Source organism: Ruditapes philippinarum, unplaced genomic scaffold (genome assembly GCF_026571515.1).
Source record: "Ruditapes philippinarum isolate M1 unplaced genomic scaffold, ASM2657151v2 ctg1519_1_1_1_1, whole genome shotgun sequence".
Taxonomy (NCBI): domain Eukaryota; kingdom Metazoa; phylum Mollusca; class Bivalvia; order Venerida; family Veneridae; genus Ruditapes; species Ruditapes philippinarum.
This window is the reverse complement of record NW_026865600.1, coordinates 336,802-363,329: the sequence shown is the minus strand read 5'-3', so window position 1 is coordinate 363,329 and position 26,528 is coordinate 336,802. Positions and strand designations below refer to the sequence as shown.

Below are 26,528 nucleotides of genomic sequence, written 5' to 3'. Positions count from 1 at the left end.
TTTTTTTAACCTAGTAATCTGTATGCTTACAAATTAAATTGCAAAGATTTGGAACATTCCGTGGTTGCATAATAACAAAATATAGCTTAATATTTTAGGTTGTATTTGTGTAACAATGTCTTTTATTTTGTCTTACTTTCTTTTATGATGTTAACTTGAGCCATATTTTATTTACTGTTATAGTAAACTGTTTTCTACTGCCTGAGTAAATATTTTAATAAGTTTAATAAATAAATGATAAATGGACACTATGTTTAGCTTTTTTGGAGTTGAATTACGACATTTTTAACAGTATTGTGTTCTGTTTACTATGTAGATATGCGATAGCACCATTTTGAAATGTGAAAGAAGAATATATTTGGTATTGATAGTTGTAAGTGTTATATACTCAATGTCACAACAAGTATACATATTTCGTTTTTAGGAAAAAATTATTATACTAAAGTGTATTATTCTTTTATTTTTCAAATGACTGGCGTAGAGTAGACACGTCATTCATGTTTTATATGATTTAGGTCTCCTATTGATCTCATATTTGCAAATTTTCAAAATAATGAAATCAATTTATCAAACAATTTCAGATCATTTTTAATTTTTAAATTTATTACTTATAAACCTGTTTGCATTTAAATGTCAACACGGACAAGTTTATGTAATAATTTGTGCAGCAACGATTTGAGTTATTGTACAATGCAGTGACGTTTAAAAATCAATAATCAATTGAATTCATATAGAAATCATATTCAATTCATATTCTTTTGAAAAGCATAAAGCGTATATTTTAACTGTTTGATTTACGTGTAATCATAACGTTCAATGTTTATTACGTTTATTTGCTATAGATAAGTTGTTTTGTTGTTGTTTTTTTCATAGATTTACAACAATGATTATTGTACAGCGGAAAATAGAACAATTAATTGTCTTGACAAAGGATAATAAATGGTTGCTGACAACTTTCCTTATATTAGTAACCGTAAGTAAAACTGTTTAATCTATTTATTTATTGCATGTATTGAGTCATATAAAAAAAACTTCGTACACGGCTTGTTTTATTAATTGTTATAAGTGCTTTCTATTCTCGATGTTTAATGTACATATCGATTGTAAAATTAACCAACTGGAGTTTCACCTTTAAACGCAAATCAATTCACTGATTCTTTTTTTAATTTTCTTGAGTGAACACATATTATTGTCAGCCAAACCCACATTATGCATAAAAATCACTATTTTATTTTATTTTCATATAATTATATTTGAAATATCAATTACTTAAAAAAAATAATTACGAATCTGAAATACATATGTTTATGGGTTTATTTTCTTAATGATTTAGTTTAACTACTTCAACCCACATGGCATATTAGTATTTGAATATACCAGAATTGTTTGTTTTATATATAGATCAATTCCGCCCGACCTGAAACAGAATGTCCCTCATATAAGCCTTACAAGACCGACGCTGGTTGTGTAGCTAAATGCCCGCAAGATTTTGTTATTAATGGTACCAGCTGTAATGTAACCTGTGGTAGCTGGTTTACTGATGAAAACAGAGTATGTCAGCCGGAGTGCAAAGAAGATCACTTTATTAAGGAGAAACTTAGGGCAATAGGTTGGTATCCGTACATATATCTAGAGAAGCAATGTATCCAGTCGTGTGCGTGGTCAGAATTAGTATTCAACCGAACCTGTGTAGAAGCATGCCCAGCAGGATTTACTTATTTTGTAAACGATTCATGTTTAGAAAAATGCCCAAATGAGTTTTCATATCTTATAAATGTAACAAAAGGTAATAATATTCTCCATCGTAAGTGTACTAAAACATGTCCTTATTTAAAAAACAACAATTATTGTGTATCTTCGTGTCCGGTAGACAAAAGGCAACTTAACTGGCAGTGCGTTAACACATGCCCACAAACATACCAATTCATGGATGGAAATAGATGCGTTGAGCAATGTCCTTTCGAGAGAAAGTTTGATTCAAACAAAACCTGTGTTTCCTCGTGTCCATCGCATTTACCAATTCTACAAAATACTTCATGCGTTGCGAATTGTTCCAAAGAATTCATGTTTGTCGACAAGCTTTTGGATGGATCTAAAATCTGTGTGGACGTTTGTGGAAAGGAAAATAAGTTTGTCCTTAATAATGAATGTGTACCAAAGTATCCAAGACTTACGTTCAATAGAACTTGTGTAGAAAAATGCCCAGATCAAAGTCCAATTATAAATAATGTAACAATTGGCAGAAATTGTATATTTGGAAACATATGTTCCGAATTATTTTATTATGATGCGTGCGTTGGAAAATGTCCAAACGAGAAGTATTTCCTTGTACATCAAAATATTTGTGTAGATATATGTTCAGTGAATACAGTTTTGGCAAATAACACTTGTTTACAGTCGTGTGGTGTGCTATCACCATATGTGGAGAAAACATATGTCGACTATTTTATTTGGAGTACTTTGTATAAGTATTTTGACAGACAATATAGAAAAGTTTGGAAAAAGGATTATGTGAAAACGTCTGTCTTTAAATGCGTAGAAAACTGCAGTAATGAAACATTATACTTCAATTATACATGCGTTGTTAATTGTCCGATGGAAACTGAATTGTCAAACTCCTTTGAAGTGCCTTGGAATCTTACTTCAATATATATTAGGAACGGAAGAACATGTGTAAGGGAATGTCCTATTGATAAACAATTCATTGTGAGACATTTCATAAAAGATACAGTAAACTCATATTTAATTTGTATGGCCAACTGTCCAGAAAACACATATATTCACAGAAATATGTGTCTTCCTCATTGCCCTGAATTCATGTTTGATCAAGGAAACCTTTGTGTTAATAAATGCCCACGCATACGTCATTTGCTAGAAGAACGTACGCTAACCATTTATTCAACGGTAAAAAGACAATCTACTAAGATATCGATGTTTCAGTGTGTGGCCTCTTGTGACACCGACTTTATAAGCAAAAATGTGTGTGTAAAGTTCTGTCCCGAAAATAATCCATATATAGATAGAAACTATTGTCATAATAACACGTGTGGTAAATTGTATGAACAACAGACATCTAAAGGTATATTGTGTGTTACAGAATGTCCAAACGGCACGGTCATCAATTTTAATAAATGCTCAACAAGTTGCTCTAGGGGAGCTGCATTACACCAGAAAAGTTGTTTGCATACATGCCCGAAACTATATCTGTATAATAGTGAGATAAAAATGACAATGACTTTGTGGACAACAGGGGAAAATGTAGGATGGCTTGCGAAAACCTTTTCTGTGGTTAGGTACGAGTGCCTCAAAACATGTCATAGTAAGCAAGTTGTCGATACAAATATGAAATGTACTAATTATTGTCCTCCAGAAGAAAATTATCTTGATGGTATTTTTTGCCATAATAAGACATGCGGAGAGAAATATGAAAACAAAACATCTACAGGTATTAGCTGTTTAGAAAAATGTCCAAATGAAACAGTCCATTTAATGAATAAGTGTTCTACACAATGTTCCGAAAAATACAAATACATTCTAGATACTACATGCGTTGAAGAATGTCCTCCCTTTAGCAAACTTGTGATCAATTCAAGTCTGAATATTTTTAGTATAGCCAGCGTTTTTCATGAATATCTAGAACATAAAGGATTGACGTGTTTATCTAAATGTCCATATTGGACCTTGCAACATGGTAATATCTGTACCGCAAAGTGTCCGGAAGAATTAGAGTATGAATATGATTTAAAATGTGTCGATACATGTCCACGCTCTAGTCCATTAATAGTTGATACTTCGGACGACCTTTTATTTTCTTCATATAGACAGATAAGCAAATATAGATGTTTATCACGTTGTGAAAACAATAAGCTTTACCAGAAAGATAAGCAAAAATGTATATACGAATATTCATGCAAATATCCGTATATTGAACATGATGGTCAGTGCTTAACACATTGCCCAAAAGGATATAAATGGTTTAATGGATGTTTTAATGTGACTGCTACAATTATTTCATTAATATTTCTGAGTGTGTTGACGTGTCTATGTTTTGTCAATTGCCGAGTTCTACTGATAGAAACCAATGAATTCCTAGGAATATGCCGTCAATATACACAGGTAATCGAACCAATTCTTTTCACAATTGTGTTTATTTACAGCCTATTATTTAATATGTACTATATTTGAAAGCATTTATGTAAGAGATTAGCAGTTTTGAAAACGAGAAAAATAAATGTCAAAAATGATAAAAATTGCAGGCTTGATGTCATTCTGCCTGTTTATACTTGTATGCCTTTCGCAAACGGGACCCTGAATGTGAATGCGTTGCAGTCATAAACGAAAACACGTATCTTATATCATGTCGTACCAGGACATGTCTATGTTATGTTTGTTTCTGTCCTGGTTACTTGTTTCTTATTGCTAAAGAAGGAAACTGGCAATTCTTTTGAAAAATGAAATAAAGAGTTAATACCGCTCCAGCTTGAGCTAGGAGCCGTATTGCAATTTCCATTTTGCACTCAACAATAGACTCAATAAAACTGAGGCTGCGATTTCCATTTACCTTTTTGTGAACAATGCTTGCGAAAAAAAAATCGGGATTTCTTTTTAAATATTAATACTAGCATATTAATATAGAAATCTTACCTTGACTCATAAGTTCACCTTAACAAACATTTAACCCTTTAATTATATGTATTTCAGCATGATAAAAATGTCATAAAACCAAACATTCTGTTATTACATATGAAGAAAGAAGACATGAATGTACGGACGGTATCAGAGGATACACCTTCTGAAGTCTGTCTGGACACATTAAGTTTACATTTGGCCGACGGAAGCCATATAAACAAATGCTTCGAGGAGGAAACAAATGTTTAACAGCCCTAAATAGAATTGTTATATAATGATTCAACATATATCAGAGTGTTATTAATGTATGTGATTATGATGTTATCAGTTTCAGTGTTTCAAACAAGGATATAAGCATTTTTAAAGATATAAGTATTTTAAAGATATAAGTATTTCAAAGATATAAGTATTTCAAAGATATAAGTATTTTAAGTATTTTTAAAACGCACACAACTAATAGTAAGAATGAAAACTTAATAAAAATAAAGGATGTAAAATCCTGAAGGTCCCCAATGATTAGGCATGTTATAAGTCGACATTAGTTTATGCAATCGTCCTTCCATGCTCCCTTGAACTGGTATTTTCAGAACTCGTCATTTAAGTATGTAAACGGTGTTAATTTGAGAAACTAGAAATAAGACAAGAACCTTTTCTAACAAACCGAAAATGGTACTTCAAACTTGCACAAGGTTATATATTTATTTTCAAATATTTGTATTTCACAATCACAAACCTAAATTACTTTTTGACATCATGCTCTTGTGCTACAAACTTTGTTAAAGTGACATTATTTATTTAATTGATTTTTAATTTGTATTCTACTTCACTTCTCTATTTCTCTATAATCAATAACCCAAGTAGTGCATGGCGAATTCTGTAAATGCCCTTCAGAATATATCTATAATTTTCACTTGATCAAAAGAGTGCACGCAGTTTTTGTATTTAATCCTAACTGTTTATAGTATTAACTTTTGCTCGATGACCATAATAATAGTCAATCTTTAGAAATGTAAATTTAAGTATTCTGTATTTGACAATGTAAATAATGAACATAATGCCACTTAAATTCATTTTATTTGTTCTTTAATGTTTTAAACATCATAAAGTTGCATACAACATAAATGCTAAACAATTCATATTTATTTTATGTTGATAATGTTTAATGTTACAAGGTGTACATTGCATGTTTAATCTTTTCTTACGAGTCAGAATTTTTGCAAAAGGTCTTTAATATCTGTAGAATGTTCTTCCTATTTCTTTTTGCACAGTCATAGGTTGACGCAGTAAAATAAAAAAATTAAATTGCAAGCCCTAGTAAAAAAATTAGAATTTTATATAAATATTATTTATCTCTGTGGTGTTGTGGTATATTTCAACACTGAAAATCAATATGTATTTATAAATATTGAAAAGCAAAGACATGTTAAGTATTAAGTTATAGATCCGTATTGACATGCAATTGATTTTTCATAAACCTGTTTTACATACAATATATGTTTTAAATTATTGAAATTTAATTTGTTAATGAGTTGTATAGTAGTCAACCGCTACGATTGTAAATAAATAAAGGTTTGAAGTTTAAACCATCATAGTTTTTCTGCAACTTTGTAAAGAAATAGTTTAATAATAAAATGGCTACTTGTGGTACTACACGTACTAAAGCTCCAGATTTACCAGCAAACAAGGATTTTCATCTGTTTGTGTCGTATTGCAGTGAAGATACAGATCAGGTTAGGATTATTGTTGACAATCTTGAGAAAATGGATATAAAATGTTATTATAGTGACCGGGATTTCATACCAGGCGAACAAATAATTGAAAACACAAATGATGGAATGAAAAGAAGTGCCGGTATGCTGTTAGTGCTTACTGAAGGATTCAATATAAGTAAATTTTGTAAATATGAATTAACTCAAGCACTTCACTTAAATATCGATGAGAATTTCTTGTTGGTACCTCTTAAACTAGAGCCATGCGTGGTACCACCCAATATCAGTACAACAACGAGTTATATTGATGCTGAAGATATACCGGTAGGCCAAGTTCATGAAAAGATATTAAAGGCGTTGGTTGACAGAGGTAATTACCATATTCAACTATTTGCTTTAAATATTTGATTACGGGTTTTTAAAAATTTACACGTATATGAATTACCACACAGTCATATCAATGAAACGTAACTTTATGTTACTACTAACATACAAAGTTGTATTTTCCAAACGAGCTAGCTGTCTATATAGTCCTTTATTAATGTTTACATAAATATTGCACTAGCGTCGCTGGAAATATAAAGTTGAAACAAATCACAATGACCTATAATATTACTTGCTCCATACGTTTTATTTCTTTCTTTTTTGTAAAGGTGTTTCTTTTTTTTTCTTTTAGAAATAAAGAAAGAAAAAGCAGGTAAGAATGTGTTTAATAAAACTCCAAACTAAAGATATACAACATAGGCCTGAGTAATTAATTGCAAAGCATTTGAACGATAAACAGTGCATTATTATACTATAATGCAAGAAAAATTAATGTATATTTCCATTCTAACATGCAAGTATTAAAGGAAAATGGATACGTTGAACTACATTGAGCATGGAAGTGATTCCCTGTCGTCATTTAGTATATTGATATTTCTGACATTAAACGACGTATAAGCCTTCATTTTTTAAAAGAACATATATCGTGTAATAATGGTGTTGACTGCCCTATCTGTTTAAAGGTGAGTAGTGTGAAACATGTTAGGAGTTATGTCTAAATAAATGTCAAGTAACAATTGAATATCATTTTAGAATGTCTAAACGTGTGAGTGATATATATACATGTAAAATCTTAGTGTCAATGCCTTTATTGTAAGTATAAATATTTAAGATTGTAGAATATTTGAAATAATATCCAAATGAATTTTATATACTTTGTAACTTTCAGAGTTGAATGGAATAACTGCTGAAATCCAGCTGAAGCCATACAAAAGAAACATGTTTACATTTGCAAGATACAGGCTTGAAAATATCTCGGAGGCCAGAAATCGGTTGATTGCTTATAAAATTGATGTAGGCCATTTTAGCATGATTTCCATTCACACTTTTGAATTTTCAAATTGTCTCTGGATTTATCTTCTTAACTGATAAATGCGTAAGCTATGTGCATATTTCAGCACTGAAATATAAGTATGTAAACTATTCTGCAGTTAAATGATTAAACTACGATAATTGATTTGCGAACTCACCATGTTATGATTGTAATATATTAATTATTAATATAATAATGTATCACGGAAAGTACATAACAATTAAACAATCTATTTAGACCAACATGAGGTCTAAACCAAAGTGGTAAAATTGCGGAGCGCCTAAAGAAAAACATTTTTAAATTATATTATTAATATTTTGTCAATAAACATAAGCTAAGGAGTCGTTATCCAATATGTTACATGTAAGATTGCTTTTGACTAATAAAAATTGTATAATAATTGGTGGGTGCATTTTGTTCCAACATATCATGAAGATATAAAGAGATTAATAATTGCAGAATTTCTTTCAATTGTATTTATTGAAAAAATAAACTGAGTGAACATGAATTAGGTTTGTGTATACATTCAAATGATATCACCTTTTATTTACATTGGACAGAACTTGCAATTGTTAAGACGCTTCAAAAGTAAAATGTTTTATAATATTATTGTATGACAACAATTGTATTTTTATACTTAAGGTGCAAGACAATGAGTGGGAAAAGATTGAGGAAATGGTAAACAAATCACATCTTGTTAAATACAAGCACATCTACGGACATTCTTCTTCCATTTGCTGTAGTCTTGCTATAGTTGTATTTCTCTTTCTTCTACTGATCATGATCATCTTCTTAGTTGTGCTGTTGGCGACTTCAACAGAAATGCCACAAAAATCCATCACGCCAGCAGGAATAGTACTTGCAGTGTTACTTCCAGCTTTAATATTGCTGTGGATTTGCAGCTATTGCACTTACTTTAAAAAGTTTGAAAAAATGAGTAATTTACGACAAGTCTTCTCAGACAATTACGTTAACAACTTTATAACTCAGGTATTTTTTGTATATTAAGTTTTACTTTACCTTTATTTAGATAAATTCTTACAACTGTTACAACATTTTGATATCTTAAGATAATGGAAATAAAACGTTCATATTTTGTTTGTAAATCTCTCAATTTCTTCTAAAAATTTTAATTTTCATTTGTCAGTACTTGTATCAAAATACATGACTTGCAAACATGCTTTACATTTTGAACATAACCAATGTTTGAAGTTTTATCACATGTTTAATTTTCCTTTTTCGAAAGAAATGTTTATATTTTTTATTGTTTTACTACAATAGGAAAGGCGACGACTTAACAAAAACCTTTGGGATGACATTACCTTGGATTCTGATGATGTGCACAAACGCTTTGTTTTCTTTGATGACGATGTATCCTTTTTTAAGTTCTTAAAAATGTTACTAACTTGGCTGGTAAGGAAATTCTTTACATATTCTTACATTAACCTTTATACCAGTTATTACCAATCAATTTCATACCCCATATGTTGATAACTTTACAAATGAAATTATAAAAATGATTTTCATCTTTAATAATTTAAATTTAATTTATTATTTCCTATTTCCCTTAACTTAAATTGCAGACATTGTATGTAATGCAATTTAATTGGAGACCATGCAAGGTATAAAATACATGTTTTAAGAAATCATATTTTGTAAATAATTTATAACACTGCTGCAAATGTTCGCAATAATTTTCATTCATTAATTATTCATTCAAAGTTGCATAATGTATGTATTTTGTCTTATTTTTTGAAAATTCAGTTAAAAGGCTTTTTACTGTAAGCTCTTCTTAATCGTGTCGAAATTTTAAATATATTAGACCGTAAATTCTTTAAAACCGTGTCAAAGATATGAAAGTATAAGAATCGAATTCAATATGCAGTTCCCGAAAATAATGTGTTATTTTGCGAACTGTGTACGTTAAATGTTTATAAATTGATAATATTTTCTGTAAACGGAATTTTATGTTGATTGTTTTCCATTTTTGTTAAAACCCTTAATGTAAACATACTAGCAGGGAACCAGAAAAACTATTAAGATATTATTACAATAAATTAAAATAAATGTATGACAAAACCAAATACACATTTGCAGGAGCTGTTCACCAAAAAGCTTGCAAAGATATCGCGTTTACACAAGTATATCCAGACAGACGAATTGCATGAGGTAAAGCATAGTTAGCTAGATAATAGGCAATAATTGCCTTCATGTGTCGTTAACAAAAAGACATGCAGAACAATCGTATGTTGTGTTTGCGTTCTTTTTATTTGGGGGATGGGTCTTTTACATATATAAGACAAATTAGTTTGTGTATGTTTCATTTACATGCTACAGTATGCGTTATTTCTTAACAACGCATATGCATTGTTCGTCTTGCCAGAATATGGACTATTCCTAGTGATATGTACAGTAGCGAGACGAGAAATAGTCACTATGAAGGGGGTGTCGGAATGTACACTAGATTAGATTTGCATGACCTCACGTGGACCTTTGTTTTTATAATGAGATATTTCTTGGGATAATAATATGTAAAATTAAAAAAATCACAAATATCACCTTGCACCAGTTTTGCACTACTTTTTACAGGACTGGTAATTGAAAGTATTTCTTAGTCTTAAAGATTCTTTACGTTATTTAAGTTTGCAAAAGAGTGAAAACGACTAATGACAGACAAATTATGAATCTAGTTATTTCATCTTTATCTTTAATTTGCAGGACTACACAGACAGGGTCTTCAGAACGTTTCTGCGATATAACATACATAAACTTAAAGAAAAATCTACTACACCTATTAGACACAGAAATATATCAAACGCTAAGTGCATCTGTCTCCTAGCAGAGGAATGGATTCTTGCAGAAAAATAAATTATTAATAATAACAAGCAATTATCATAGTATTGTAAGCAATCCATAAGTCCCCTACCGGTTAGAACCCGAGCAACATTCTGTGGGGCCGTTGGCCATTCACTAATGTTTCAACTTTTCTCTCTATTTTAAGTAAATTTGTTTGAAAAGTTCTTTAACAGTGATCACAGGAAACAGTTTGTTATGAACAGACAGACTGACGGATTGAACGGACTGAAGGACACTCTAAAGTTAAATATTTGAAACATCCCGGTTACCAAAATATAACATTTTTAAAAGCAAAATTCTTAAAGAGGAGATAACTCTTGAAATTAAGATGCAATTTCATAAAAATTTTCAGTTCTTTTTGACTAATCACAAATATTGTTAAATTTGCCATGTTTAAGCCTATTTGTTGCCCTGGCAACCAATTTTTTCAAAATAGGAAGAAAAGATAAAGACATGCATAAATTCCAGGCTGCCATTTACCCATATGTCAAGTTTCATAAAAATATTTCCAGTAATTTTTGAGTATCACTGGATTCAGTTTATGTGTAAAATTTGCTATATTTTCAGTCTATTTGTTGCCATAGCAACCAGAATTTTCAACATAGGAAGAAACAAAAAAAACGTGCATAATCTCCAGACTGTCATCTACTCATATTTCAAGTTTCATAAAAATATTTTGAGTACTTTCTGCGTTATCGCGGGATCCAGTTTTGTGGACAGACGGACTGACAGACGATGGGACAGACGAACGGAGGGTAAACCTAATGTCCCCTCCGGTAAACCGGTAGGGGACTAAAAATGATTATTGGTGATATATTACATATGGTTCCCTGGCTTATGATGTAATTTAGCAATTACCAATATCATGTTTTGTATATTACATATACTCGTATGTTATATAAATATATTATATTTGTGTGATTGAAATAAAATATTGTTTAAATATAATAAATATTGGATTGCCTCTAGTTATGCATTTCATCATTAAATTAAATGTGTTAATATTTGTATCTTTAGAAAATATTCGCCATGTTTGCACGTCTTTTTGTACTTGTTTGTTCTGAAGATCAAAAATTCACATTTTATTTTCGAGTTTGAACCCAAGAAGAGACTCTTAAAATGTATCCATACAAAACACAGTCATGCATGCCGTTAATGCAAAATATGAGTTAAGTATATTCTTCCCATCACCCTTTTATTCCGTTTTGTGCCCTACTCCACTCCCTCCCCTATCCCTCATTTTTCCCTTACACCCCTTGTCCCTTAATTCCCGTATTGGCCCTTTTTAGTTCTTATTATTTTACTTATTACGTATCCCCCTCCTTTCATGGCCCTTGTGTCTCCCTATTTTTAGTTCGGTGCCTTTTGGGTGCTCTGTTAGTGAGACTGGATTTTGTCGCGGGCTGTGTTCTTTGAATGTTGCTTTATCTTGTTGGTCTTTATTCCAATTTTTTAGGGTGTCCATACCTATTTCAGGACGCTTATGGCTGCGCATTACTAACAACTGGCAAAGTTTATATTGTGTGAAATATATCACGGAAATGTTTCAAACAACTACATGCGTACACAATTTAATTGTCTCCAATGATAAGTTAGAAATGCTAAAATTTGAGTTACACAAAGATATGGTGTTACGTTATCGATTATTAATGTTAAGAGATGCAGTTTAGCATCATTATCATTTATTGATTAACGTGTCGTTGCCCTGTCCTTTTTATGTTTGGGGTCCGCCTGGGCTCCTTGCCATTGGTTCTTGTTGCTGGGTCATATGGGGGTTGCGTTCATTGAACGCCGCCTTTCCTTGTTGATCTTGTTTTTCATATTTTTTGCAATTTTTCGTTATGATACTGCTATGCTCGTTCCGTGATCTAGACTACCCTTCATTGAATTTGTGGCAAACGTTCCAAAAAATAATAAGTTCGAGAGACAGAAGAAAGCATATTATGTACCCATTTCTCTGTTATATGTCTCAATAGCAACTGAATGCATAAATGAAATAAACCTGTTTAATGCATGTGTTTGGTTTGTTAATATTTTGATACTAAAAGAGAAATGATCTAAACAACTGCTCAGTAAATTCCCTATCGAAAGTCTAACATTTTATGATATAGACATTGTTACGAAAGTGACTCCTCGAATATATTCCGCAAATGATAACGTGTAGGCTCTGGTTTTGTTAATTCCAAGTTAGAGTTACTTAACATACAGACAAACTTCGTCAAAGCCGAGTTAATGTACAGTTTATAGCCATATTAAACACGTTTCGTGATAATATCTTTGTTAAATGATATAATAATCTTCGGGGTATAACTTGACCACGAAATAATTAAAGGTGATGCCAAAGATAAATGAATTAATTAATAACATGTTTATATTTATCATGGAACAAATGCTGAACTCGCGGCTGCCAAATGTTGGAACTGCAACCGAATTTAAGGATTTACGAGTATTATGCTCAAATTTGATACTTGAAAATAATGATAATTGCATTAAAGTATCTTTTAAATATAGCATCTTTTGAGTACAAACAGAGATTATATTTTACGTTTTAAACACTACACATTATAAGTAAACACATTTTAAAAAGTCATCAACAAAATTATATACCTGGTTTCTAAGTAAATTTGCAAGTAACATTATCTGAATGCTATCAGCATTTTAACATGACATTGTACATTTTTAAGTCATCCTGTTGTATACACACTAACGGTCATAAAAGTCCTCTTTTACATTAAATTTATTCTCACCTTAACTTTTGTTTGTAATTGGAAAGATATTTTTTATTTGTTTTGACATATGTACAGCTTTCTACTTTGAGTTGGCAAAACAACATAAACTTAATGTACTAAATGTGAGAGCCACGTCAAGAATAGTGATGTGTATGATGAGCAAATTAATATTATTACCTTGACAGAGGTTATTGTCAGGTACAAAACTTACAAATAACATAATAATTAGTTTTACTTCGGCCGGCCATCGTTTTATAATATATTTATTGTTTTACTATTATTATAATTTGCTTGCCTTTTGGGGGAGGGGGATTGGAGCGTCCTCGGCCGAGTTGTTAAGCATTTTCATTGACTTAAACCACTAGTACATCACGCTATTGGTGTGAATCCCGCCAGTATGCTGGAAAGTCGCCAAATGACCTATACAGTGTCGGTGCGATGTATTAACCAAACAAGAAAACGTTGTGTTTTATTTTCAAAATAGCGTTGAAATTTACACAAACCTTACGTTAATGAGGATCATCAGTATTGTAAGCATTTAAAAGTAAAATAAGCATTTAAGTTAACACCTGTCAAATAAATGTAGGGATAACGGCAATGAAATGATAACATATAGAGTTTAGGAACCTTAATGTTAGAAGCAAGTTAGGTATTACAAGTAAAAATGCCTTCAAACTTTACAGATTCATTTTCTATAATCCTGGCATGTTTTGTAACTATGTCACTTATTGTTTTCCAATTTTTGCCACTGTATGCATTATAATGATTAAGTTATATACTATACGGCATGTTAAAAATCATTAAGAGGACTTATATTTCTTTTTTTTTTAAAAACGACAAATCTTAGTGATGGACAGCGCGTAGAAGAAACACCAAAGAAACATGTAAGAGATACATTATAAAGAACATTAATTACGAGAACGTAAACATTTCATAGTCGTTTATTTTCATTTATGAGCATTAAAAATATGGAACACAAAATAAGAAGATACTTGTTATTCCTAACCCCACCCACTTTAGTCCGACAGTGGCACTTCATTATTAAAATATTCGGTATTGTGTCACAACAGGAATACAGATTCCACTTAAAGGATTAAATCATTCGATTTTAGTTATAATTGTTATTTTATTTTTCAAATAAATTACGTAAAATAGACACGCCATTCGTGTTTTATATGATATTAGTCTCTCATTGATCTCTTTATTTTAAAATTTAACAAAAACATTATTTTATTTATTAAATAATCTAAAATCATTTTATAAATTATAAATATGTTTGCATTTAAATTTCAACACCGTCAGAATTATAATGTTTTGTACAGGAATTATTTGAGTTATTGTCCGATGTAGTTACGTTTAAAATTCAATAATCCATTGAATTTATATAGATATTTGTAAAGCATAAAGCGTATATGTTTTAACTGTTGCAGTGATAATAACTGCCAATGTTTACTACGTTTATTTACTATTATAGATAAGTTGTTTTGTTGTTTTTTTAATTGGGTTTACAACAATGATTATTTTACCACGGGAAATAGACGAAATAATTATGTTGACAAAGGAGAGTAAATGGTTGCCTACAACTTTCCTTGTATTTATAATCGTAAGTAAGACTTATTAATCTATTATTCTTTACATGTATTGAGTCATTCTTTTTATTTCAAACACGACTGTTTCTTTTTTCTATTAGTGCCCAACTGTACGTGGAATCATTTTATTTCAACAAATAATCATGAATAACTTTAATATGAATTGAGGTTGCGTTCATTGAACGCCGCCTTTCCTTGTTGATCTTTTTTGTATTTTGTTCTATTAATTGGTAAAGGTGCTTTCTATACTCGATGTTTTAATGTACATATCGATTGTAAAATTAACCTACTGGAGTTAAAACGCATATCAAATCACGGATTTTTTTTTAATTTTCGTGAGTGCATACATTTTATTGTCTTTCAAACCCATACTATGAATAAGAATCACTATTTTAGTTTGTTTCATATATATTTTAAATATCAATAACTTCAAAAAATATTACGAATCCGAAATACATAATTATGTTTTAAGGGATACTGAAATTCTAAATGATTTGCAAAGTTTAAACACTTCAACACTCTTGACATGTACGGATTTGAATATACCATACTTGTTTTATATTTAGATCAATTCTGCCCGACCTGAAACAGAGTGTCCCTCATATAAGCCTTACAAGACCGACGCTGGTTGTGTAGCAAGATTTTGTTATTAATGGCAGCAGCTGTAATATAACCTGTGGTAGCTGGTTTACTGATGTAAACAGAGTATGTCAGCAGGAGTGTACAGAAAATTACTTTATAAAGGAGAAGCTTAGAGCAATAGGCTGGTACCTGTATCTAGAGAAGCAATGCATCCAGTCGTGCGCAGAGTCAGAGTTAGTATTCAACAAAACCTATGTAGAAGCATGCCCAGAAGGCTTTACTTATTTTGTAAACGATTCATGTGTAGAAAAATGCCCAAATGATTTTTCATATCTTATAAATATAACAAAAGGTAATAATATCCTTCATCGTAAGTGTACTAAAAGATGTCCTTATTTAGAAAACAACAATTACTGTGTATCTTCGTGTCCGGTAGGCAAAAGCCAATTTAACTTGCAATGCGTTAACATATGCCCACAAACGTACACATTCATGGATGGAAATAGATGCCTTGAGCAATGTCCTTTCGAGAGAAAGTTTGATTCAAACAAAACCTGTGTTTCCACATGTCCATCGCATTTACCAGTTCTACAAAATACTTCATGCGTTGCGAATTGTTCCAAAGATTTCATGTTTGTCGACAAGCTTTTGGATGGATCTAAAATCTGTGTGGACGTTTGTGGAAAGGAAAATAAAAATCAGTTTGTCCTTAATAATGAATGTGCACCAAAGTGTCCAAGACTTGCATTCAATGGAACTTGTTTAGAGGAATGCCCAAATCAAAGTCCAATTATAAGTAATGTAACAATGGGCAGAAATTGTATACTTGGAAACATATGTTCCGAATTATTTAATTATAATGTGTGCGTTGGAAAATGTCCAAACGAGAAGTATTTCCTTGTTCATCAAAATATTTGTGTAGATATGTGTCCGATGAATACAGTGCTCGCAAATAAAACTTGTCTACAGTCTTGTGATGATATATCACCATATGTGGAGAAAACATATGTCGACTACTTTATTTGGAGTACTATATACAAGTATATTGACAGACAATCTAGAAAAATTTGGAAAAAAAGTTATGTGAAAACGTCTGTCCTGAAATGCGTAGAAAACTGCAGTAATGAAACATTATACTTCAATTATACATGCGTTGATAACTGTCCTATGGAAACTGAATTGTCAAACTCCTTTGAAGTGCCTTGGAATCTTACTTCAGTATTTATAAGGAACGGAAGAACATGTGTCAGGGAATGTCCTATTGATAAACAATTCATTGTAAGACATTACGTAAAAGATACAGTAAACGCATATTTAATGTGTATGGTAAACTGTCCAGAAAACGCATATATATTAAGAAATATGTGTCTTTCTCATTGCCCTGAATTCATGTTTAACGATGGAGGCTATTGTGTTAATAAATGCTCACGCTCCCATCATTTGCTAGAAGAACGTACGCTAACCATTTATTCAACGGTAAAAAGACAATCTACTAAGATATCGATGTTTCAGTGTGTGGCTACTTGTGACACCGACTTTATAAGCAACAATGTGTGTGTAAAGTTCTGTCCCGAAAAGAATCCATATATAGATAGAACATATTGTCATAATAACACGTGTGGAAAATTGTATGAACAATATACATCTAAAGGTATAATGTGTGTACCAGAATGTCCAAATGGCATGGTCATTAATTTTAGTAAATGCTCAACAAGTTGTCCTAAGGAAGCCGTATTACACCAGAAAAGTTGTTTGCGTACATGTCCCCCATCTAGTCCATTAATAGTTGATACTGCGGAATACTTTTTATTTTCTACATATGGAGAGATCAGTAAATTTATATGTGTATCACGTTGTATAGAAGGTATGCTTTACCAGAAAGATAAACAAAAATGTATATTTTTTTTTAATTGCAAATATCCGTATACTGAACATGATGGTCAGTGCTTAAACAATTGCCCAAAGGGATATAAATGGTTTAATGGATGTTTAAATGTGACTGCTACTATAATTTCATTAATAATTCTGAGTGTGTTGACGTGCCTATGTTTTGCCAATTGCCGAGTTCTACTGATAGAAACCAAGGACTTCGTAGGAATATGCCGTCAATATACACAGGTAATCGGACCAATACGTTTGACCATTTTGTTTATTTACATCTAATATTTAAATCAATATCATTTTACGAATATGTGCTATATTTGAAAGAATTTATGTAAGAGATAAGCAGTTTTGAAATAGAGAAAAATAAATGTCAAAAATGGTAAAAATTGCAGGCTTGATGTCATTCTGCCTGTTTATACTTGTATGCCTATCGCAAACGGGACCCTGAATGTGAATGCGTTGCAATCATAAACGAAAACACGTATCTTATATCATGTCGTACCAGGACATGTCTATGTAATGTTTGTTTCTGTCCTGGTTACTTGTTTCTTATTGCTAAAGAAGGAAAATGGCAATTCTTTTGAAAAATGAAATAAAGATTTAATACCGCTCTAGCTTGAGCTAGGAGCCGTATTGTAATTTCCGTTTTGCCCTCAACAAAAGACTCAATAAAACCGAGGCTGCAATTTCCATTTACGTTTTTGTGAATAATGCATGCGAAAAAAATCGGGATTTTTTAAAAATATTATTACTAGCATATTAATATAAAAATCTTACATTGACTCATAAGTTCACCTTAACAAACATATAACCCTTTAATTATATGTATTTCAGCATGATAAAAATGTCATAAAACCAAACATTCTGTTATTGCATATGAAGAAAGAATGCATGCATGTACGGATGGTGTCAGAGGATACACCTTTTGAAGTCTGTCTGGACACATTAAGCTTACATTTGGCCGACGGAAGCCATATAAACAAATGCTTAGAGGAGGAAACAAATGTTTAACAGCCCTTTATTGAATTGTTATAATAATGATTCAACATTCATCAGAGTGTTATTAATGTATGTGATTATGATGTTATCAGTTTCAGTGTTTAATAACAAAGATATTTTTATCATTTTTAAAACGCACACACCTAATAGAATGAAAACTTAACAAGAAGAATGTAAAAATGTGTGAAAATGGCCACCGTGTTAATTTGTGAAACAAGAAATAAGACAACAACGTTCTCACAAACCGAAAATGGTACTTCAAACTTGCACAAGGTTTAATATTAATTTTCAAATATTTGTATTTCAAAATAAAAAAAAACCTAAATTACTTTTTTGACATCATGCTTTTGTGTTAAAGACTATTTTAAAGTGACATTATTTATTTAATTGATTTTTAATTCGTTTTCTTCTTCACTTCTCTATTTCTTTATAATCAATAACCCAAGTGGCTCATGGCGAATTCTGTAAATGCCCTTCAGAATATATCTATAATTTTCACTTGATCAAAAGAGTGCACGCAGTTTTTGTATTTAATCCTAGCCGTTTGTATTATTAACTTTTGCTCGATGACCATAATAATAGTCAATCTTTAGAAATGTAAATTTAATTATTCTGTATTTGACAATGTAAATAATGAACATAATGCCACTTAAATTCATTTTATTTGTTGTTTAATGTTTTAAACATCATAACGTTGTATACAAGATAAATGCTAAACAATTCAATTAAATGTTAATGTATTTATTTTATATTGATAATGTTGAATGTTACAAGGTGTGAATTGCATATTTAATCTTTTCTTACGAGTCAGAATTTTTGCAAAAGGTCTTTAATATCTGTAGAATAATCTTCCAACTTCTTTTTGCACAGTCATAGGTTGAAGCAGTTAAATAAAAAAATTAAATTGCAAGCCCTAGTACCAAAATATAATTTTATCTAAATGTCATTTATCTCTGTGGTGTATTTCAACACTGAAAATCAATATGTATTTTTAAATATTGAAAAGCAAAGACATGTTTAGTATTAAGTGGCATGCACTTGATTTTTCATAAACCTGTTTTACGTACAATATATGTTTTTTTTAAATTTAATGTGTTTATGTGTTGTATAGTAGTCGACTGCTACGATTGTAAATAAATAAAGGTTTGAAGTTAAAACCATCATAGTTTTTTCTGAACAAACAGTGTCGCAACTTTGTAAAGAAATAGTTTAATCATAAAATTGCTACTTGTGGTACTACACGTACTAAAGCTCCAGATTTACCAGCAAACAAGGATTTTCATCTGTTTGTGTCGTATTGCAGTGAAGATACAGATCAGGTTAGGATAGTTGTTGACAATCTTGAGAAAATGGATATAAGATGTTATTATAGTGACCGGGATTTCATACCAGGCGAACAAATAATTGAAAACACAAATGATGAAATGAAAAGACGTGCCGGTATGCTGTTAGTGCTCACTGAAGGATTCAATATAAGTAACTTTTGTAAATATGAATTAACTCAAGCACTTCACTTAAATATCGATGAGAATTTCTTGTTGGTACCTCTTAAACTAGAGCCATGCGTGGTACCACCCAATATCAGTACAACAACGAGTTATATTGATGCTGAAGATATACCGGTAGGCCAAGTTCATGAAAAGATATTAAAGGCGTTGGTTGACAGAGGTAATTACCATATTCAACTATTTGCTTTAAATATTTGATTACGGGTTTATAAAAATTTACACGTATATGAATTACCACACAGTCATATCAATTAAACGTAACTTTATGTTAATACTAACATACAAAGTTGTATTTTCCAAACGAGCTAGCTGTCTATATAGTCCTATATTAATGTTCACATAAATATTGCACTTGCGTCGCTGGAAATATAAAGTTGAAACAAATCACAATGACCTATAATATTACTTGCTCCATACGTTTTATTTCATTCTTTTAGAAATAAAGAAAGAAGAAGCAGGAAAGAATGTGTTTAATAAAACTCCAAACTAAAGATATAGAACATAGGCCTGAGTGATTTATTACAAAGCATTTGAACGAAAAACAGTGCAATATTATAGTAACATGCAGGAAAAGTTAATATATACATGTATCCATTCTCACATACAAGTATTAAAGAAAAATGGATACGTTGAACTACATTGAGCGTGGAAGTGATTTCATGTCGTCATTTAGTTTATTGACGTTTTTTTCTGACATCATACGACATTTAAGCATTCCGTTTTAAAAAATAATATATATCGTGTAATAATGCTGTTGACTGCCCTATCTGTTTGACTGTGAGTAGTATTAAGCATGTTAGGAGTTATGTCTAAATAAATGTCAAGTAACAATTGAATATCATTTGAGAATGTCTAAACGTGGGAGTGATATATAAAAATGTTAAATCTAAGTGTCAATGCCTTAATTGTAAGTATAAATATTTAAGATTGTAGAATATTTGAAATAATATCCAAATGTATTTTAACCACAATGGTAAGGTCTCGGACGTTATACAACTTTTTATCCGTTGTGTTTATAAGGTGACTAATGTAATACGGTTCTAGCTAGATCTGCGTTTTAACATTAAAAGATATCGTAGTGAGTTAAAACTGTTGTAGTGAGTTGTAACCTAAATACATGCGATTTCAAAAATTTCTCGGAACAAATGCAGTAAATCATTGAAATTGTTACAAATTTGTAACTGACATTTGAGTCTGAGTATTATAAAAAGCCAAAAAGCTTTTGATTTATTCATATCACGATGATACGAATGTCTTATATTTAAGAACATAATGAATTTTATATACTTTGTAAATTTCAGAGTTGAATGGAGTAACTGCTGAAATCGAGCTGAAGCCAAACAAAAGAAACATGTTTACATTTGCCAGATACAGGCTTGAAAATAACTCGGAGGCCGCTTATAAATTTGATGTAGGCTATTTTTGCATGATTTTCATTCACAAACTTTTGAGATGCTCTCAAATTGTCTATGGATTCATCTTCTTAACTGATAAATGCGTAAGCTATGTGCATATTTCAGCACTGACATATAAGTATGTAAACTATTCTGCAGTTAAATGATTAAACTACGATAATTGAATTGCTAAATCACCATGTTATGATTGTAATATATTAATTATTAATATAATAATGTATCACGGAAAATACATAACAATTAAACCATCTATTTAGACCAACATGAGTTATAAACCAAAGTGGTAAAATTGCGGAGTGACTAAAGAAAAACATTTTATATTATTCATATTTTGTCAATAAACATAAGCTAAGGAATCGTTATCCAATATGTTACATTTAAGATTGCTTTTGACTGATAGAAATTGTATAATAATTGGTGGGTGCATTTAGTTCCAACATATCATGAACATATAAAGAGATTAATAATTGCAGAATTTCTTTCAATTGTATTTATTGAAAAAAATTAACTGAGTGAACATGAATTAGGTTTGTGTATACATTCAAATGATAATTCCTTTTATTTACATTGGACAGAATTAGTAATTGTTAACACACTTCAAAAGTAAAATGTTTCATGATATTATTGTCTACAACAGTTGTATTTTTGTACCTAAGGTGCAAGACAATGAGTGGGAAAAGATTGAGGAAATGGTAAACAAATCACATCTTGTTAAATACAAGCACATCTACGGACATTCTTCTTCCATTTGCTGTAGTCTTGCTATAGTTGTATTTCTCTTAATTCTACTGAGCATGATCATCTTCTTAGTTGTGTTGTTGGCGACTTCAACAGAAGCGCCTCAAAAATCCATCACGCCAGCAGGAATAGTACTTGCAGTGTTAGTTCCAGCTCCAATATTGCTGTGGATTGGCAGTTATTGCATTTACTTTAAAAAGTTTGAAAAAGGAGTAATTTACAACAAGTTTTCTCAGACAATTACGTTAACAACTTCATAACTCAGGTATTTTTATGTTTATTTTTTCTTTTTTACTTTTATTTAGATAATTCTCAATTCTTACAACTGTCACAAAATTCCTTACAATCATGGAAATAAATATGTCATGTTTTGTTTATAATTCTCTCAATTTTCTCTAGAATTCTTAATTTTCATTTGTCAGTACATGTACCACAATACATGACTTGCGAACATTTTGAACATTATCAATGTCCTGAAGTTTTATCACATGTTTAATTTTCCATTTTCGAAAGAAATGTTTATATTTTGTTATTGTTTTACTACAATAGGAAAGGCGACGACTTAACAAAAAACTTTGGGATGACATTACCTTGGATTCTGATGATGTGCACAAACGCTTTGTTTTCTTTGATGACGATGTATCCTTTTTTAAGATCTTAGACATTTTACTAACTTGGCTGGTAAAGAAATTCTTTAAAGTATGGAACATATTCTTACATTTACATTTAAACCAGTTTTATTTCATGCTTTTCAGTGTTTTACTGTAATATATCAGATGATTATATTCTGATAAACCACAAGTGAAATTTATAAAATATATTTTTCACTGTAGCCGGACTATATCTGAATGCGGATGTAAAGAATATCATAACTACATGAAATTACAGGCAAAAATAAATGCCGTCATACGTCGTAAATTTTGCTTCTGTAGGTAAAGAAAGAAAGTGGATGTAATCATACATCATGTTAAAAATGTAACAAACTTAGAGAAAATTTTAACAGAACTATATTTCAAATTGGATGATGTGACGTCATGATGTGATGACGTCATAAAGGAGAGTGCACGACGTTACGCAGCAAAATCAGTAAAACAATACTTAAAATATAATGAGAAGCATGAAATAAAAAGAAAATTCATTTGTTTAAGATTGAAATATATTTCATTCGTGAACACCAGCTATTATATGTTCACTCGTGGCTACTGCTGTCACTAAATGAAATATATTTCAATCTTACATGCAAAACAAACAAATATCCTCTTTTTATTTTCCTTGATTTTAATTGCAGTCATTGTGTTTTATGCAGTTCAATTGGAGACCATGCAAGGTAAAAAGAAATACATGCTTTAAGAAATCATATTTGTAATCAATTTATAACACTACTACAAATGTTCGCAATGATTTTCATTTATAAATTATTCATCCAAATTTGCATAATTTATTTTAATTTGTCTCATTTTTAGAAAATTCAGTTTAAAGGTTTTTTTACTGTAAACTATTTTTAATCGTGTCAGAGATATTAAAGTATTAGACTGTAAATTCTTTTTAACCGTGTCCGAGGGGTGAGAGTCGATGGCTTCTAATCCAGTTACCTCTCTGGCGAGGGTTCGATCCCCTGGAGAAACTTTGGTAGTTTAGCACGGAGGAAGGTAGTCTAGTACTGGTGTTACTCTCCAGGAACGATGGTTAGGAAACTACCCGCCTATATGACTGAAATACTGTTGGAAAAAGGCGTAAAATGAAACAAACAAATTTAACCGTGTCAAGGATATAAAAGTATAAGAACCAAATTCAAAATGCAGTCCCAGTCAACAATGTGTTATTTCGTGAACTGGGTACGCTAAATGTTTACGGATTGATTATCTTTAATGTTATCGGAATTTGATGTTGATTGTGTTGCAGTTTTAATAAAAAACTTAATTTACTTGGGAACCAGAAAACCTATTAAGATATGATTACAATAAAAGAAAAAGTATGACAAAAGCAATACTTATTTGCAGGACCTGTTCATCAAAAAGCTTGCAAAGATACCACGTTTAATCAAGTATATCCAGACAGATGAATCGCATGAGGTAAAGAACAGCTAGATAAGAGGCGATAAATTGCCTTCATGTGTCGTAAACAATAATACATACAGAATAATCGGGGTTTTTTTGTTATTGTCTTTTTTTTGTCTTTTTTTTTGGGCGGGGGGGGGTATTTTTTTATTTATTTTTATTTCTTTTAAATTTACTCATTTTATTTTTATTATAAAAAGTCAAATTATTGTGTTCATGTTTCATTTAGATGCTACAATATGTGTTTTTGTAAACAACGCATATGAATTGTTCGACTTGCCAGAATATGAACTATTCCACCTGATAGCCACTATGAAGGTTGTGTTGGAATGCACACTAGAGTAGCTTTCAAAGTGCATGATTGCACATGGAACTGTGTTCTCCGCTCTCCTAATGGAATCATCTTGTATATCCAGTAACGCAGGAATGTGTAAATAACGCTGGAATTGTGCAAAAGTAATGTAGAATTGCGCAATTTAGTGGCTAAAACGAGCACCGCAATAAGAAAATGAACCAATATTTTTTATTGCACACCAACTTGGAAGAAATGAGTAAGCGCATACGATGGCTGAGAACCTCATCAAAAATATTTCCATGAAAATGTTTATTTTTCAAAATCATTCGTGAAAATGACAACCTGACTAGCGTATTGATGGCGATTTTTAGTCTCGTTGATATCTTTAAATACAATAACGTACACATTACTTTATGATCTTTTGTATTCGGTATACCTGAGACATATTCCAATTTACTCGTGTCATATAATACGTAATGTAGCAGATAAAACGTAATTGAGACCATGTTTACGATGTAACGCCGAATTCGTGAATGAAGCACTGAAGCAACGGAGGTTATCTCATTAAAAGCCGCTAAATCCTATTTTACCAGTTTCCTTTTATTGTTATACGACAAGTAGTTTGTAGTTTGACAAATGTCTTAGGTATACAGAATATGAAAAATTAGTTTTAAATGTACATATTTATTTGACGAAATACAAACTCACATTCAAAATAGTAATCAGGTTGTCTTTCTCGCGAATGATCTAAACAAGTAAACATATTACTAACAAAAAAAATGTAATGCTGGTTAAAGTATAACGTCGTAGCAGCCGTATGCGCTTATTCATTTCTTAAAAAAAAATTAAGAATAAAATAATTATTTTGGTGTTTTATTCGTTTTGGCGATAGCGATGCACAGATTCGGCGTTCCTTTACCTTAATTGCACATTCCAGCGTTACTGGATATGCACGGTGAGAATGTTTCTCGGGGTAATAAAAATAGAGGATATTGAATGAGTGTAGTTTAATGCTAAATTTATTGAACGAGTTCAATAAATTTAGTATTGAATCTACACGAATATAATATTCTATTTTTCACATAATATAAAAAAAGAACAATAAACTGTAAAAATGAGTAATTTTTCAACGACGCGCCTATAGTGTAACGCGTTATTAGCGCGCTTTAACGCTATATTTCTATATAGCGCAAATGACGTCACGTCAAAGTGTTATTACACTAGGGTAATATCGTTTTTATTAAATGGCTTTATTACACTCCTGCGCCGCGGTTTATGTGATAATATGTTAAAAAATATCCAAATATCGCCTTCCACCAGTTTTTGACTACTTTTTCCATGTAATTAAAATTTGACAAAATATGCATATATTTTTTAGTCTTAAAGTTTCTTTACGTAATCCAAGTTGCAACATAGTTAATACGACTAATGACAGACAAATCATGAATCTAGTTATTTCATCTTTATATTTTAATTTGCAGGACTACACAGACAGGGTCTTTAGAACGTTTCTGCGATACAACATACATAAACTTAAAGAAAAATCAACTGTTAGACACAGAAATATATCAAACGCTAAGTGCATCTGTCTTCTAGCAGAGGAATGGATTCTTGAAGAAAAATAGATTATTAATAATATAAAAATAATTGGTGATATATTACATATGCTTTCCTTGTTTATGATGTAATTTAGCAATTATCTATATTATATAAATATATTATATTTGAAATGTGTGATTGAAGTAAACTATTGTTTAAATATAATAAATATGGGATTGCCTCTCGTTATGTATTTTATCATTAATGTGTTAATATTTATATCTTTAGAAAATATTCTACATGTTTGCACGTCTGTTTGTACTTGTTTGTTCTAAAGATCAAAAATTAACATTTTATTTTCGAGTTTGAACCCAAGAAGAAACCTTTAAAATGTATCCATACTAAACACAGTCATGCATGCTGTTCATGCAAAATAAGAATTAAGTATATTCTTCCATTACCCCCTTATTCCGTTTTGTGCCCTACCTCACCCCCTTCCCTATCCTTCATTTTTACCTTACACCCCTTGTCCCTTTAATTCCCGTATTGGCCCCATTTAGTTCTTATCATTTTTCTAATTACGTATCCCCTTCCTTTTTTACGACCGTTGTATCTCCTTATTTTTAGTTCAATGCCTTTTGG

The 26,528-nt window shown here is 30.9% G+C and overlaps 2 protein-coding genes across 3 annotated transcripts; both read left to right on the top strand.

Annotated features, from left to right (window-relative positions):
• Positions 1 to 798: 798 nt before the first annotated feature.
• LOC132729695 (proprotein convertase subtilisin/kexin type 5-like) lies at positions 799 to 5,977 on the top strand. The gene is made up of 3 exons (XM_060715518.1): positions 799 to 973; positions 1,402 to 4,116; positions 4,702 to 5,977. The coding sequence occupies exons 1-3, from the start codon at positions 884 to 886 to the stop codon at positions 4,876 to 4,878; spliced, it is 2,982 nt and encodes a 993-aa protein (XP_060571501.1). The 5' UTR covers positions 799 to 883; the 3' UTR covers positions 4,879 to 5,977.
• Positions 5,978 to 6,010: 33 nt separating this feature from the next.
• Positions 6,011 to 26,052, top strand: LOC132729696 (uncharacterized). 2 transcript variants are annotated; one of them, XM_060715519.1, is made up of 8 exons: positions 6,011 to 6,708; positions 7,015 to 7,035; positions 7,552 to 7,676; positions 8,338 to 8,685; positions 22,545 to 22,676; positions 23,284 to 23,322; positions 23,996 to 24,067; positions 25,829 to 26,052. In XM_060715519.1, the coding sequence occupies exons 1-8, from the start codon at positions 6,261 to 6,263 to the stop codon at positions 25,970 to 25,972; spliced, it is 1,329 nt and encodes a 442-aa protein (XP_060571502.1). In that variant the 5' UTR covers positions 6,011 to 6,260; the 3' UTR covers positions 25,973 to 26,052. The 2 variants fall into 2 exon arrangements, with proteins under 2 accessions (XP_060571502.1, XP_060571503.1); XM_060715520.1 differs by having other exon boundaries at positions 6,014 to 6,708; positions 22,545 to 22,634.
• Positions 26,053 to 26,528: the final 476 nt, after the last annotated feature.